Below are 18,053 nucleotides of genomic sequence, written 5' to 3'. Positions count from 1 at the left end.
GTCGTTGGTTACTTTTTTTACAAACGATTTTTGGCCAATCGGTCGTTCGTCGTTTGTTCGTCGTTCATTTCCAACGATAAAAATTGGACGTGTGTACGCAGCTTTAGGTGTCTCTACCCCAATCTGTTAATTTGTTAGCAGTTCTGGGAAGCCTTGAAAGTCCTCACTTATCTTTTCTTATCAGCAGAAAGTCAAAGTACTCATGGACAACAAGACAGAGGTTTCCTACTTCCTCGGACAAGGTGGCATGAGCATTGTCTGTTTGTATCAAGTCACAGTCATATTTTTTCAGTGTATGCTGCTTTAATTGATCTTTTGCCTGAAACCTTGACTCTGCTTTTGTCTTGAATACCTTGAATACCTCGTTTGGTAGACTGATTAACTGTGAATAACCTGGCTCTGTAGTCCGGAATTGTCTCTGCTGGAGTCTTGGTACTGCATCATCTGTGGGCTCCTAGTCCTCTGCCAGTCCATTGCCTTGCACACAGAAGTCTTGGGGACAACCGTGTGTAGGGTCAGTGCAACTAGCCTCCTGAGGCTGAACAGGGGCTTTCTATAGATGAACACTGCAGCATTAGATCGGGGAACTGGTGTCTGGCGAGTACTGTTGCTGAACCAAGGGCTTAGAAGAGTCCAAGGTTTTATTTTTGTTAATCCATCACCAGCACAGGTTCTAGCATTTTCTGCACTCAGATTTGGAAAAGGGAGGTCCAAGTGTCAGCCCTATCATCCCTCACAACCACCAAGTGGGTGGAGCATCCTTTGTTGCACTTCAAAGCAGTAAGGAAGTTGAAGGCTTCATTAAAGTCTCTCTTTCCAGCATAGGACTTGAAAATTCACATGGAGCCTCTTTCCATCTAGTTGAGGTCTGCTGAATGGAAAAAATTGACTTGAAAGATGGTTTTCTTAATCACTGTTACCTTGACAAGATAGGTTTCAGAGCTATGGATTCTTTTGGCATTGAGTCATATTGTTCCCATCTTCCTGGAAATATCCTGCTACTTCCATCACTGGATTTCTTGCTTAAGATAAATTCTGTGCATTGCTTCAACAAGGAGGTCATTCCTCAGAGTTGAGAGCCTCATTTTCTGACAGATCTTTGAAACATGGTGAAGTTTTTTCTCCACCTACTTGCAAAGAATGAAAGTTTTTAAAAGTTTGAATAATCTTTTCATACTCTATAAGAGCCCTGTGAGGAACACAGCTGTATCACCAATAGATTTTGCCTCCTGGATCCTAAAAGCCATGTGGCATGCTTATGCCATGAAGGGCTTAGTTCTATTGTAGGACGTCAAGATACATTCAACTAGGAAAAGTGGTACCTCTTGTGCTTCATTTGCAAAGGCCTCTACTGAAGTGATCTGTAAAGCAGGCAGTTGGAAGTCTCCAAGCATGTTTATTGAGACTTATAAGATTGAGTGGATCACTGTGATTTGTTCACCAGTTTCTGTTGCATTATTTATTTTCTCCTATTTCTTTACTGGTTTATTAATTGCTATCCACCATTTGTGTTCTGTTAGGAGTTCCCAGGAATATAGAAATAGTTATCATACTTACCTGTAATTTTCCTTGCCTGGCAACTCCTGGACATATTTCTCTCTCTCTTGTCCGGTTGTGAGCTTGCTAAAAGACTTGCGGGCAAGTCAGAGCTTACTTTTATAGTTTTGAGAAAGAGGTACTATGTGAAATGAGGTGGAGCTAACTCATTTGTTGCAAATTACTGTTATGATAACAATTTTCTGTAATTGTGCTTTAAACAAATGATTATTACACAGTTCCAACAACTACAAAAATCTGGTCAAATGATGCAGGCATGTTGTACCACAAACGTTGTTTGGATAACCAGTAAGTGTTTAAAACTGGTTTTGTTTGATAAGCAGTTATCCATGGGCAAAGGAATATATTTTTGGCTGATTTTCTTAAGAAGCTGAAAATGCTCACATAATAATTATTACAATGATCATTCCATTCAATTATCCAAACCCATGCAGGGAATTAGGTATAGATAAATAGAGTATGGACATCCTCAGCTCTATTAGTAACTCTAACTTTGTACCTTTACTAAACAAAAAAAAAAACTCTGGTAATACTATCAAGCCCAGATCATTGCTCCACAATTTGCCTGATTTGTTAAAGTCTTCCAAGACTGTAAACGATAGACTGGGTAAGCCTGGGTGATCCAGCAAACCTGGAATAGATTTTAGTCATGCATTAAAAACATTTGCCAAACAATAGCCAATTATTTTTTCTACAAGTGAGTAAATGAAGGAGGGCTTTGTACACCAAGACCATAGCATAAAACAAAACATCTATAAGCTCTATTGAGTGGAGTACTCTTCTCCTCCTGTGCCGTTAATTGTACCTGTCAAGCATAAATACTTGTTAACTGCACCCTCTATTTATTGTACAATGCTGCAAAATGCATTTTCGGGCTTGATAAATAAATGCTAGTAATAAAAGCATCTGTTCTTTTGAAAGTAATTTTTTCTGACAGTGACTCCTAATAGGATTCCTAAAACAAACATGTAGCCTTGTTCTTTTTTGTGTTCTATCAGCAGTCACCCTTTCAGATGCGGGACCCAAAAGCTATGTACACACTTTGGATAATTTCCACCTGAGATGTACTGTCATGCTCATCTCAGGAGAAAATCTAGCATGTGTACAGTTGTCCAATAATGTTGTTTATCAATTTGACATGGTTGATTGATTAACAACTAATTGAGAACAACCGCTGGGGAAGGAGCACAGCAGGATGTTGTTTTCTTGTTTTCCCTCTCGCATTCCTATACAAATGAACAGTTTGGTGTGTACAGTGCTTATTTGTTCCACTGTCATTGGAAATTATCACAAAAGATTGTCTCTAGCAACTGAAATTTGATGTCTGTATGGGACTTAGGACTTGAGGTCTTTTCTCACCAAAAGCTATAAAAAGTCTCTGGCCCCATGGTCCAGACAAGGAATTTAATAATATCTGGGAAAACAACAAAGTTTATTTGCTCCATTGCAGACATGACCCCTAGGCATGTGAGAAACCTAGGTTTCCTGTACCATACACATACCTGCCAGGCAGCAGCTATTTATGAATACACAATACATACAAAAACACAATTATATTTTGCCATAAGTCTACTATGTAAGTAAATATAATGTTCTATGGTTGCAGAAAAAAGTAATCTGTCTCTTTCTTACAGCTTTAAATATAACACTGATGTGTCCAGTAATGGATAGAATGCACCGACTGACCTATCTCCGTGTGGATCAAAATAAACTGAGGCGTCCAATAAGCACTTTAGTTTTTCTCTGTTTTCCTCATATAAATAGTATCTACTATGGTGAGCAAAAGCATATTGCTGGGGAAACAAATGTGCCACTCATTCCTCAGTACCCATTTACTGAAGAGGACAGGGATGATTATGATGATTTTTCACAATATCACAGAGAGGATCATGAATCATTAGCAGGTGAACCTGCTGGGGATACAGATGAAGATAATTACTTTGATGAGTACTCTTATTGAAAAAAAACATTAACTGGTGGGTAGTCTCATTGCAGCGCAAATGTCATTTTATTGCTGTTTTATTAAAAGCTTTTTTTTATCCATATCAATAACTAGCACATGTAGATTGATTGTTCTAAGTGTATAATCACATGTATAATCAAGAAGATATGTACTATAGTTTTGTAGTGTTTCACAAACCTTTCCCTCTTTTGCTTTCTTTATATATGTAAAATGTGATAATAAGCCTGGCAAAGCCAAGGTTCAGACATTGCCAACACTGTACCAAGCTAATGTTAATAAATTGCCTACTTATTATTGACCTATGCAGCAATCTACTTAGAACCTCAGGATTTTTAAGATCAGTTTATACTGCCAAAGTTAGCCATGTTGAGTTTATAAAAGCAAGAGATGCTTGGAGGACATGGGTGTTTATTAAACATGTGAACTGTTGAAGCTGTAAACTGCTTATCACATTAAGAAACATAATTATAAATGGTATTTACATTCTTTGACTGTATTCCACTAAAATCAAAAATTAAAATGCAAGAAAATCTTGCCAGATTGAATGTTTGCCAATTCTGAATTGTACAGTAGTACTTTTACCCTCTCCTGTGGTGGTACCTGTAAAAGAATGCTGAGGGGTGAGAGCTTGTGTGTGTGTGTTCCTACCATACTAGGCCCTTCCTTTCCCAACAGTAGGGGGGACATACTTGGGGGAAAGGTGCTGATCCCTAACCCCTGTCCCCAAATACTTGTGGGGCTCATTTGAAACCTGGACACCCCATAAGAATTTATTTTCACGGATGGGCAGATGGCTTGCAGAGAATAGAGTGTGGTGAGGTATCTGGCTAAAATCTGTTTCTATTCTTTAAATGCACACAAAGATGCCTAATATGTTGAACAATCTTTTGTGGTGTGAATACATTTAACTGGCTAATTTGGACAAAATTGCCAATGAGTGAAGTATATGAGCCAGAGACATTTTGGGAATCAGAGTCAATTTTAAGAATTTGGAAACTATGGGTCTCAATATATTTTTATAAACTGTTGACTTCAATGGGAAAAAGGAACATTGAATAATTGCAGTAATAATTGCACTAAATAATGCAATGTCACTTTGTGATCAATTATAAATGAGATTTTCCACTGTTGCTAAGAAAATTCAGCAGCTTACATAAATTTCAACTATTCCTTTTGGTGAAAAATTACAAACAAGTACTAACGGTTTCTTTAGCTAATTCCAGGAATCTGGGGAAGTATGGAGCCAGTCTAATTCAATTTTTGATCTATTTACCTTCAATTCTGTGTTAAAAAGGCAAATTTTTACACAACAATACAAAATTGTGAAATAAAACAGCATATAACTTTAATGAAATGCCGTAAATCTACTTCTTGTACAGTCACAAACAGCTTTTCCCATTATTGCTAAGAAACCTTTTCTAACTTTCTTCTTTTTGATGAAAAATCAACAGTAATGGCTTCATTACCCAATTCAGGTATCTCAGAATGTCAGTAATAATTCTAATTGTGCTGGTGGTTGTGGCACTAGGGTAATTGGTGGTGGTGATGGTGGTACAATTACTGATTAGCCTTAGGAATTGGTAGTTCAAACAGGTCACCAATCCAGGACTGGTTCGTTTTAAACAATGTCAATGCTCCACACTGGTGGAAGACAGCCCATTCCATTTGGCAGAGACCATTCCACTTGTTGCACTGAAAACTCTCTCCGACATTACACTCGAGGCACCTGGATGATATAAAATGTACAACTAGTAATCAAAAGGGTGGAGGATTTAAATATCAGGCAGTTGGGGACATGCATATTAAAATGATACCATCAAAATTTATTAAATTTTATTTAAATTCATTTTATAATAATGTAAAAGGGTGCATACAAATAATGCAACAAAAGTAATAAGGACAATAACAGTGTTATGGAGCAAACATACAGCAAGGACTGATCAATTACACCATGTAGCAAAACATAGGTACAACATAAAGAGAAACAAGTCAATAAATCAGACTAGCAGACTAGCAGCAACTTGACAAAGCACAATAGGGTTGACTTTACATCAATACAGTATATCAGATAAGGAGAAATAGACAATCTAGGGCAAGGTGAATCACAGTGTATCCCACTCATGGCATAGAACTATGGTAGTCGTTGAGGTATGCATATCACACGAAAAGGCTGCCATGAGGTGGATGCAAATTGTTTACCTATAATATTGGAGTTTTGCCTCCCTTTCAGGTGACCTAAAAAATTCCTCAAATTTGCTACAATAGCAAGGATTCAAGATTGACACTATATAGTAGTCATTAGGGATGAGCGAGTGTTAAGGCGATTTCCTATTGATCCCAGATCATTATTTCCCTCCCTATCATGACCACTGTTTTCAACGCGTTGGGAGCAGTGAATAACACACAAGCATGTAGTTATATCACTTCTTCTCAAATCTTTATTATCACATCGCAGATTATATAGTCAGACAACAAGGTGGAAGACACTTAGTAGTTAGTCAATAACAAGAAACTTAATTAACAACTTCGCTGAGTAAGATGTTTCAAGGTAATAAGCCTCAAGGTAAGGATGGAGCAAATATTGACCTAATGATAAGGAGGATATAACTAGTTTTGACACTACTCAATTATCTGAAAATTTTAGCAAAAAACACCAAAACAACTTAACTTTAAAACTCAGCAAAATTATATTCCTTACAGTGAGCGAGATTTTTAAACTCGATTGCACAGTGAATTCGACCGTTCTCGCTTACGGAGAGTACCTTACCAGAGTAAATTCACCGATCGAGATCAAAGTTTCCTTAAAAAAAAAATAAAAAAATACTATACAATAAAAAAAAGTTTCATTTACCTCTAGTGCCCAGGGATCGCACAGGAGGATTCCCAGGGCTGCATGAATGAATGCAGCCCTGGAAATCCACTGCGATCCCCGGGCACTAAAGGTTAGTTAACCTCTAGTGCCTGGGGATCGCACACAGGAGGATTCCCAGGGCTGCATGAATAAATGCAGCCCTGGGAATCCTCCTGTAATGATTCCCTGGAACTTCCGATGGGCAATTTTGCGGACCCATCGGAAGTTCAAGGACATTTTCGCGAGAATGCCAGAGACATTTTCGCTTATCCCTAATAGTCATGTCTGTTTGATATCAACACACTTGTCTCTTCGCAAACAAGCCACCATACAGCTTGCCAAAGTGGACTCTGCATATGCTTACTCTGTCCAACAACTGCAGACCTTTAGTCCTTGACAGGGGCCACCATCAGAATTTCTGGGCCCTATACTATCTACATTTTTTGGGGCCCTCTTTCCTCACGTCTAAAAGTTCAAAATAATAGTAGTCATATATTTCCAATCAGTGTTATTTTGGATCAACGCTAATCTGACTTTGGACCTGAATTTGAGGAATCCGAGTTATGATCTGACATTACAATACCATTCTCCAACAGGTATAATAGGGCTCAGCCAATCAGGCTTTTAAATCCAGTTGGATTTCTCAATTGCTCCAACCAACAACAATCAAACAATTTTTGTGTTCTGAGTGGCTTTAGTTCCGTTATTGTAAAAGTCAAATCAAGGCCTGGGCTAATGAGCTAGGTACCTTTGTTGGGTCTAGAATAGCAAGCAAGGAAGCCAAGTGTCTGAATAAGACAGAAAGAAAGACACATGCAAATAGAGGGTCAGGCTTTACGTGCAACTGGTGTTAGAAAGCGCTCTTTGGGCCTACTATCCCAGGCAGTGCCCCAACGCATCTATCTCAACACCCCTAGGGTCAATGTACAATACGTAATAAACTGCTCAATGACAGAGTGTAGACATCCATTTTGTAGACATACAGAGATCTTGTACTATCAGTATCCATCTACTGCCTAAATCAGATATCTGGACTGTTTAATTTGCAGGGAATTGTGCAGGAAAATATTTATCCAACTCTGTAAATGAAAAAAAAAGATTTAATATACTATTGACCTTAATACAGTTATCAGAATTTATTTTAGCCATAGGTATCGGAAGTGTCGAAAAAATTCTGGAATGTGTTGATCCCAAGCGCTTACTGGTAACCACTAGGCACCCAGTATTGATTACAGTAAGTGACCTATTTTACCAATCACAATTCATATGGAGTCAAATAACCATGAACAAAGCCTTAGCATTGATTGAAATTGGTTGCTACTGGTTATAATATTTCGGGATAAACCTGTTAATTAATGGGGTATAGAGGAGAGAACCACTGATCTATCAGGTTTTGCCACCTCTAGCATTAATATCCCATAGTGTTGCCTAACTTTAACCCCAAACAACCCTTCTTGATGCTTAACCTTTTCCCACCTACCTGACCTCCTCCAGCTGCTCGCTATGAGAAGTTCTCCCACACCCCACTAGATGGCACATTTTCAACTACTGTCTTCTCCCTAGAATGTTTGGGGAGAGGGGAAGCTGTACCCAGTGGTCAAAAAGTGGATGGGGCAACACATGACAAATTGAGTGCTCCCAGTTTTTTGTGTCATGGGAGTCCAGTAATTATAGAATTGTGTTAGGCTTATAGAGCCCCCATATACTTTGTTTTTATGTTTTAACATCGTCATTCTTAGTTTGCCTCATTTTTCCATTGTCTTTGTATCATGCCCCAAATGTCAAGTGACCTAACTTCCTAGTGTCCCTTGTTTTGCATCAGATAGTCAGTTACCACTTTCCTTTTGCTTGTAGAGGTGGACCAATATAAGTTATGTTGAATTCCAGTGGGTGGGCTAGTTACAGATGATTTTGTCGGTCGGTGGGTGAGTTACAGATCATTTTGTGGAATGGGAGACCATTTGACTTCTGTAAGGCTGCAAGTGCACTCTTTGCAGAGGAAGATCTGCTGAAGTAGGAACAAACTTTCTGGTCATGGCCAAGACATCTTGCAATCCAGTGTAGTGCTTCAGATATTTCTTCACCACTAAATTCAGCACATGAGCAAAAAAGTGAATGTGAGTCAATTTCCTCAGCCACAATATCGGTCCCATTGTCAGTGACCACATTGCTATTTTGGAGATAGCAAGGGGAGAATTTGTGCATTACATTTTGCATGGCATTTGCATATGACTTTTTTACCAGACTGACTAGATTCAACATTGAATGGCAGGTCCTTAGTATTGTATTGAGGAGTAACACTCCTCAAGGACAAGAAAAATCTGAAGAGAAGCCAACTCTGGTGCACATTCTCCTGACTGTTTTTCCGGGTGATAATTGATTCCATGATGTGGATGTGCAAGACCCAACTTCCCTAGATATCTGCCATTGTATGAGCCTGAATACGGGAAAACAATTTCAGGAGACATCACAAGCTAAATGCTCATAGGGCGCAGAGACAGTTTGGTTCGCAAAGTTATGGTGGCTTGGTATCTTCTAAAGGGGGCTGGGCACACTCTATCACTTCTTTTAAGAAGATAAATGCCACCAACTTGTACAGCAAGGACTGTACAACTAGTAGCTTGATCAGGAGAATGTTCATCTGGCGTGCCAGAGGATAGCTAAAAACATGTTTTTGTTTTCTGGCCAAATATTCCTCAATTGAAGAATGATGACTAGTAAAGAAGGAGAATAGGGACTTTGTAGTAAAGGAAAAAATGTCCCTTCCTGTAAATCTGTAGCACAAAACTGACTCCCACAGGCAAGAATAATATCAGCAGGAGCAGCATAAGTATTGAAGGATTTTCTGGGCATGATACTTCTCCTTGTGCTGGATGAGGGGAGATGTTGAATAATGGAGGTCTGTTTGCCCACAGTTTACCCGTTGTTAGGGTAGAGACTTGTAAACAGGGGCACTGCCAATGTCACGGTGTCTCAGGGCGGGATGGTGGACCCTCCTTGTCACCAGCTCACTTGGCAGGGATTTGTGTGGGATGTAAAATCTAATCAACAGCCTGGTTTACTCCAGTGCCTCTAGAGGTGAGGATGTTACGGTGTAGGCTGTTGGCAGGTTGTGGCCCTCGTCCACACAGAAATTGGTAACTGCTGACAGGTAGGACCAAAGTATAGTGCAGAAGCGTGGGGCAGAAGCAAAATCAAATGAGCCAAAGGTTTGCTGGAGGCAAGAGTCAAAATGAGCCAGGTTGGGTACACCAAAGAATCAGTATCAGGAACAAGGAATGCCGACAGGAACCTAGAAGCAGAGCGTAGAAGAACTCACTTCCTTTTATAGAAATGATCATGTGACCTGCAGGCATCCAAACCACAAGCAGAGGGAGTGCTAGAAAACAGGCAGTTCAAATAATGTTCAGAAATCCAACAGCATGTGGAGTGCATCTGCAGAACACTCTAGTCCTCTGAGGTAAAGGGGCAGCTGACAGTGTCATGTAAGTTTCTTCCGGGTTCCTGTCTGAATTCCCTGATACTGACTCTTTAGTGTACCGACCCTGACTGAGAGTCACGTAATCTGGACCAGGAAGCAACCTGTAAGTGGGATTCCTGAGGAGAGTTATTGCTTGCAGCAAAGAGAGAGAGAAGAGGGCACCGATCTGTGGGGATCTGTGACATCCTAAAACTTGATTTTTTTAGATGTGTGTCGCTACACAGTACCTTACTTTCAAATTACCTCCTCATTTCTCTCCCTCATGGTTTCCATGTCCTGTCCATTACATTGCCATCATTTGACCCTGACCAAAACTATTTAAAAAAAATTGACAGCAAGTGATGCTTTTTTACCTGCTGTTTTCCAAGACCTGGCATTTGGTTGCGAACAGTAGGAGCAGCTGAAAAACCAAAACAAGAGGATAGCAATTATGTCACAACGGTTCCCTCCTCTGAACGTTTCTCTTGTGATTCATCACACAGCTCTTCCTATACCTCCTATATTGATTAGTCACAGCTATGATATGTGACAGAATAATATGAATATTGACAGGTTTAATTTAAAGTGTGCAAAGAGAGATAACCCAGATCTTGAATGCAAAATTTAAAGGAGTATAATGATTAATTATATAAGGTCAGAGAGATGTAACAATGCAATGAAAAATAATCAAGATATAATAATAAAAAAAGCTGCCGAAATCAGTTGCAGTACTCAAGGAAACCCACCATTCTCATTTGATTAGCTTGGCAGATGATCACAGAAACATTTTATATTCCAAGTTCTGGTAGAGGTTATAGAAATTCTGGGAAAATGGCTATTTCTTAACCAAATGTTGACTAATGATTATCCAATGATTATCTTTAACCAGCATCTTAGGATGCATTGCATTTCTGAATGATGATCCCATAAAAGGTTATGTATGTTAGTAAGACTTATTGGCAAAGCACTATTGTTGATTGAAATTACAAAAAATGTACCCAGTATTCACCAGTTCCTGTTTCCTGTGGTTCACACAAACTGCTTTCTGTATTTCCTGAGAGACAGGATCACTGTCTGAAAACATAAGAGGAGATTGAGAACCTTTGTCCAGGTCACCAAGCATCCAGGAAGAACAGGTAAGCCTGGGGGGTGCAGCACATTGTGGAATAAGTAGAAATGTTCAGCTGGCTTTATCACTTTTCTGAGAAAGCGGAAAGATGATTGTAAATGAAAGAAGAAAAGAGGTTTGAGGCTCACTGCCTAATGTGAAAAAATATTTATTTATTTCTGCATATCTGTTCAATACATAATTACAAAGTACACATATAAGTATTTTACCCAGATCCTGTTTAACAGTTCAAAGGACTCAGGTATTTCATACTATACAGGGTGCTTCTAAACAAAGAATCAAAATAACTGTATAGTGTTGACACGTTTCGCCACGATTAGGCTTCTTCAGGGATATGCTATTAAATGGACTTTAAGTCTACATGTACATAAAGAAATGATATACGTCATACAAAATATTGTTAAAACCATAGTGCATAGTCATATATAATATTCAAATTTACAAAGTAGTTTGTGATGTTCTAAAACAGACATTAAAGTGAAATTTAAAACGTATACTACCTTACAATTGCTGTCTTATACCAAAAAACTACAATAATGTTATTATTACATAGTTACATAGTAGGTTAGGTTGAAAAAAGACATGTCCATCAAGTTTAACCACTAGGGAAATAAACATATCCCAGATTTAAAACCCTATAAGTCATAGTTGGTCCAGAGGAAAGCAAAAAAAACCCTGGTACAATTTGCTTCAACAGAGGAAAAAAAAAATCCTTCCTAATTCCATGAGGCAATCGTATGTTCCCTTGATCAACAGTCACTGTTATTTTTACTTTAAAGCCTTGATAACCAGTTATATTCTGTGCTTCTAGAAAAACATCCAGCTTTTTCTTAATGCAATCTATAGTAGTTGCTGAAACTACTTCCTGAGGCAGCCGATTCCATATTTTCACAGACCTTACAGTGAAGAATCCCTTCCTTATCTGGAGCTTAAACTTCTTTTCCTCCAGACGCAAAGAGTGCCCTCTTGTTCTTTGTAATGATCTCAAAATGAATAATGGGGAAGAGAGTTCTCTATATGGACCATTAATATATTTTTACAGGGTGATAAAAACTAGACTGCATATTCCAGATGTGGTGTGACCAATGCTTTGTACAGGGGCAGGATAATGTCTCCATCTCTGCAGTCTATTCCTCTTTTAATACAAGAAAGTACTTTACTAGCCTTAGATATTGCAGCTTGGCATTGCATGCTGTTATTAAGTCTATGATCTACATGCATGAATGTTGTTAGCTCCCAAGTGGATAATTTTACATTTATCTATATTAAATGTAATTTGCCACTTGACTGCCCAATCAAACAGTACTTCAAGGCCTGCTTGTAGATCATAGACATCCTGTATGAACTTAATTCCATTACATAGTTTGGTGTCATCTGCAAACACAGAAATGGTACTTTTAATCCCCAACTCTATATGATTTATAAAGATGTTTACAGTAAACAGTAAAGACATTTTGTTGTAAAGTTTACATGACTACTTTAGTTAATATTCTTAGTCTAATGTATATCACATATAAATGATAAAAGAATGTTTTTTGTTACTTACATACACATAGAGGCTAATATGCAAAAATACGTATTTAATTTTTCACAATAAGCAGTGCGCCTCAAACCTCTTTCTTCTTCGTTCATTTACAATTGTGTTTACATAGAGTGGTGGCTCCACACAATATTTATGCTAATAAGGAAGGGAATAACAAACTTTTAACCTCAAGCTGAAAGATGACTTTACAAATGTAAATAAACTTTGTGTTGAATTGCCAAAAATGTTCTAAATCTTTTTGGCCAGGAGACAAAAAGATCTTAGACACCCAAATGTGTTTAAGACTTCTTCATCCCACTTGATCTTGCAGAGCTTCATTGTGGTGGTACTAAAGACAACTCTACCTCCTAACATAACAGTAAGCTATCAAGTTATGTTTATGTAAAGGGACTTTTTGTTGTACTTCAATATTAGTAAGCGAGGATACTACCAAAGAGCTAGTTAGTGGCCCAGCTTGGCTATTGCGAACCTGACTTTTCATTGCTATGCATTTGGTCTGTAAATCTGCCAATAAACCCTGATGGCTTGTCTCTGTGGACAGTTGGAGTTGCTGAGTATGCTATGCAATCCACTTTCTACACAACAGTATTGACACTGATTATCCTGAGGTGTTTTGAGATTTTTATAGGCGAAACTGAATTGTCAGAGACCTTGGAAAAGCCAGCTGTGTTGGTCTTTGAGGTGTCATAAGACAACTTTGGGACAGCTCAGCTGCAAGACCCCATGTTAGCCAGGGTCTGGGAAAATGTGAAAATTATAAACATGCTTCAGATGTTTAAATGTATTTTCTTACTTTTCTGTGAATCAGGTTTTGTTAAATTGGGTAGACAAGGTGCAGGGAGAGATTACAGAGCAATATTTTGTGCCCAGCCCTTTTACAGAAAATTGACACCTGGCTTCAGGACTGACCCATCATTATATTCTGCCATGGTTCTTTTGGCCAGGGGTCTTTGCTGAGGTAAAACAGTATTGTAAGTCTTGCCCAGAGGGCTGATTGTCCGCTCCAGATGCCCACTCCCAGGTCCAGGTCGTGTGATTATCTGTCAGCTGCTCCCTTACCTCTGAGGACTAGAGTGTTTCACAGACACGCTCCACCTACTGGTGGAAATGTGACCACCACCTACCCCTCGTCTCCAGCATTCCCTCTGGTGGTAAGGTAGGATGCCTGCAGCTCACATGGCTTCCATCCTTTACTTTCCCCATAAAAGGACGTAACAGGAAGTTCTCTTAACAGGGAGTTCCTTTTAATTCTGTTCCCCAGCTCTGATAGCGGATTCTTCTGTGTACCGAACATGACTTGACCCTTGACTACTCCTCATCGCTGCCTGGCTTCACCTTTGGCTAATCTCGACTACTACTGTTTGCCTCCTGCCCTGACCTATGGCTTGTCTGACCACACTCCTGCCTCTCGTTCTGGCACCATGCTTTATTCCTGTTTGTCAGCAGTCACCAGCCTCTTCATGCAGGAGCACCACAACCTGGTAACAGCCTGAAGCGTAACATCCTCATCTCTAGAGGCTCTGGAGAAGACTAGACTGTTGCTTAGACTCTGCACCCTCTTAATGTCTCAACCAACTGGGCCGGTGACACAGAGGGCCCACCACCCTGCCCTGTGGCACCATGACAACTTGGATGTATAAAACAGCATTAAACACAACATTGTGACAGAAACCCAAATCTAGGTCTGACTTAAACCTTATCTGATACCAGAAGCCTATGGACAGGTAGTGGCTAAGGGGGACCTGAAGGTGCAAGAACTCAGGTGATTGAGAGATCAAAAGCGAGTAGAGTATCCCCATTGGTCCAGTTCCCGAGCCTGATAGGCTGTTGAGATTTTGCAATGACTATGGAAAGCTAAATGAAGTATCAAAGTTTGATGCATACCCTATGTCAAAAATGAAACTTACAGAATGACTAAGACCAGCTCAGTACATAACCACCCTTGACTTATCCAGAGAATATTGGCAAGTGCAAGCTAAGAAAAAAAACTGCCTTTTCCACTCAGGGATGCAGGGGTAATATGCCCTAGTGTATTTTGGCCTGCAAGGGCCTTGGCTAAATTTCAACAGATCATGGATAAAATACTGACCCACATCTTCAGTTTGCCTATTTAAATGATGTGGTGATTTTCAGTATGATTCAGAAAGTCACTTTCCTAATGGTTTAGGAAACCTTTTCTCAAACTGCCTTGCATCCCTAACCCCCTCCCTCTCCAAAATCACCTCCCCAGATGAAGCCACCATAATAATAATAATAATAATAATAATAAATGGTAGATTCCCACTTCCCACTAAGCAGGCTTCACAGCAAACCCCAAAAAATGTGCCATAGGCCTGAACACGGCCAGTTACTTTGGCTTCATTATTGGCAGAGGCCTTATAAAACCCCAGGTGAATAAGGTAGAAGCAATCAAAAGCCCCTGACCAAGAAAGAGGTACACACTTTCCTTAGGATGGTGGGCTATTATTGGAGATGTATCCTGAACTTTGTCATCTTATCTGCACCACTACCAGACATAGACAAGGGAAAAGGGTCAGTGATGGTAAAGTGGAGTCAAGAATCTGAGGGGACATTTCAGCAGTTGAAGGATGCATTTTGCCACCCTTGCTGGTTGCACCTGATTTTGAGCGACCTTTTGTGATCCAAACTGATGATTCTAATGTTGGGCTAGAAGCAGTCCTATGCTAGTGCTACATGCATTCCTCCACAGCAAGCTCAAAATATCAATTATATAGTGAAGTTAGGGGGATCAGCACATACGAGGACACTGCATGATGTTTGCATAGTCCATTTATTGTGGGACAAGCATATCACAAAAAAGGTTCACTTCAGCATTAGGCAAACACATAATAACTTACTTCAGCATAAGTCCCAGATGGTAAGCAAAATCAAGTCCTGTCACCCAAGTGACTCCACCAGGTTTTAGGCTTGTACACCCAGTTAGTATGTCTTTCATCTTTAAACCTTTACGTCCTCCAAGCAAAATGAGCTGCTCAGTCCTGCTCCCCTCAGCTTTACAGCCTGCACTCATACTCATCTAGGGTAATGGACCCACAGACATAAACTTTGGGAGACCTCCTAGGCTCTCCCAGCAGACAGGCTACACATAGCCTCTCCACCTGGGCCACTTGGCCTCAGGCTTCAACTCCCCTGTCTCAAAGACAGCTGCACTTTTATAGTCATCCAAGTTCTCCAGAGCCACCCCCAATTTTTGGTCTGGAAAAGGGATGGAGTGCCTGGCTCACCTATCTCTTCCAGGACACTCCAAACCTGGATTCCAAATAAAGAGACGCAATTCTGTAGCAATACAAGTACTAATGGCCCTATCCTATAATCCCTTTTTCTGGCGAGGTAGATGATGCCAAATACAAATACCCTCTGAATTTGGCATTTTATATATATATATATATATATATATATATATATATATACAGTATTTAAACTACCCGCAGTAACCTGCAGTAACTGGTATTCTCAGAAAAAAGACATCTGAATGTTTTTGAAAATATGTACCTAATAGTGTTTCCAGGCTAAATAAAAGAAGGAAAAAAAATGATTGTCTAATAAAGTGATACCCCTGATAAATATCGAATGGGCTGCCCAGCTGTCCCATACCAGGTGTAAGATAATGTTTTGACTGCAATAGCAATATCGAATAAATACAAGAATATATAGAAAATAGACAAACCTATGTCCACACCTTGCATAATTGTCATTAGAAAAGAACCATTAATGACGGATCAACGATTATTAACAATTATTTGGAATGATCCCATAGTGCATGTTTCTGTACATGCTGTAACCATACGAACAATTAAAGATAATCAACCAATATTGTACAGACACTAGATGCGATCGTTTGAAAGATCTTTGAAAGAAGAAAGGAAGTGACATGTACAGGAGGAAGTGACATATAGGAAAAAGGGGCTTTGACTGATACAAAAAGAATGTGTTCACGAAAAAATTTGCCAATGAACGTTTGTCCTGAAGACTGTTCACTTACCTCTCTGTGCAGCATTCCTTTCCATGTGTTCTCACATAAGAAAAAAGCAGCCCTTGCTAAGTGAGGGCGTGCTAAGTGAGGAGATGAACATGATGTTCAAGGAAAAATTGGGAGGAAGCCCAGAGTGTGTTGTAAAGTTTGATTGATGGACCAAGACAATGTTTCCCATGAAAATTTGCTATGCAAATTGCACTTGAAATCCCCAGAGGACTAAAAAAATTACCTTTGAATGTCAGATGTGTGCTTTCAGAAACTACTTGCACCAGTGGGACCTTTTCTCCAGAAACAAGATACCTGTATCCATTAAGTACATTGAACCTGAGGTTGAAATAAATATGGTCCAAAGACAGGGTTTTTTGGCAACAATTTGGCAACAATTAAACAAAACTTATTAATACATAATTTAGTGTATAATAAAACAAATATAATAACAGCAATACAAATTTGTAAGGTACTTCCTCATCCCTTGAGGTTAGTTACCCAAACATTTTCATTACCATCCACAGTACAGTTAACGAGGTACTTCCTTACTTATTAAGGTTATGTACCTCCTACACTAGACACAAAATCAACTACTTAAAGTGCATAGAACATGTAACATATGAGTATTTTTTATAGCACAGCTTTGTTAACCCGACGCGTTTTGCCCAATCTTCCTCAGGGGTGATGCTACTTATATTGGAGTTCAAAGCACTGTTTCTTGAATACATCTAAATATTTATTAGACATATGTTACATTAGTATATTGGTATTCAAATACTTGTCTTATTTCATACGTTTAGTGATGATTGAGTTGCTTTAATTAGAATATACTATCGAAGGTTACCATAATCAATGTCATATTTGTCTTAGTAATAATCTCATATGGTACATCAAGGATCAAAAAGAATATCCTGTATATACAATATGTTCAATTAATATCCTTGATTCAGAAACATCTTTACTGGTTTTCCACATACTCCTTTTTCCTTATGTAAATATGCATATTTTTGCAGGGATATACATATCCACTGAAAGCATCAATGTGTGTTCCTATACTATCAGTACAATACTAATAGGTGGTTTTATTTGGGAGAATGAGTAAAATGTCATAAAGGTATGATAACACAGTTATACTTACTTATGCGCAAATGTCAATTTGTGGAGTAAAATAAAAAAGTGATTCTCTCCAGCTTGTGTGAAAAAGCATTCTCTCCTTTTGTGTAGGGGGTTTCTTACAGGTTTTCTTAATGATAGGTCTATAAAGAATAAATATCATAGTGATAGGTAGATATTCAAAGTTATATAAGTAATATGCTGTATAACAATTATAATAAATCTTAAAGGTCTTAAAGGTAGTTTTATTTATTTCTTACCCTTCTGGATATGGAGGATACTTCCACTATTGGAATGAGTTGGTATAAGATGTACTTCTAATAAGAATCCACTATTGAACTTTTGAACTATTGAATCTGTTTTATTATACACTAGATAATTTATTAATGAGTTTTGTTTAATACACAAAACATTGTTGCCAAAAACCCTGTCTTTGGACCATATTTATTTTG

At 38.8% G+C, this 18,053-nt stretch overlaps 1 protein-coding gene across 1 annotated transcript in view; it reads left to right on the top strand.

Moving 5' to 3' along the window:
- Nucleotides 1-4,061, top strand: part of OMD (osteomodulin) — a 13,170-nt gene extending 9,109 nt beyond the window's left edge. Inside the window, exon 3 of the mRNA XM_072421175.1 lies at nucleotides 3,192-4,061. Within this exon, the coding sequence (XP_072277276.1) occupies nucleotides 3,192-3,517 (326 nt within the window). The 3' untranslated portion in view covers nucleotides 3,518-4,061. The remainder of the gene's footprint in view (nucleotides 1-3,191) is intronic.
- Nucleotides 4,062-18,053: the final 13,992 nt, after the last annotated feature.

This window comes from Pyxicephalus adspersus, chromosome 8, assembly GCF_032062135.1.
Source record: "Pyxicephalus adspersus chromosome 8, UCB_Pads_2.0, whole genome shotgun sequence".
NCBI classification, from domain to species: Eukaryota; Metazoa; Chordata; class Amphibia; order Anura; family Pyxicephalidae; genus Pyxicephalus; species Pyxicephalus adspersus.
This window is presented reverse-complemented; position numbering and strand designations above follow the sequence as displayed.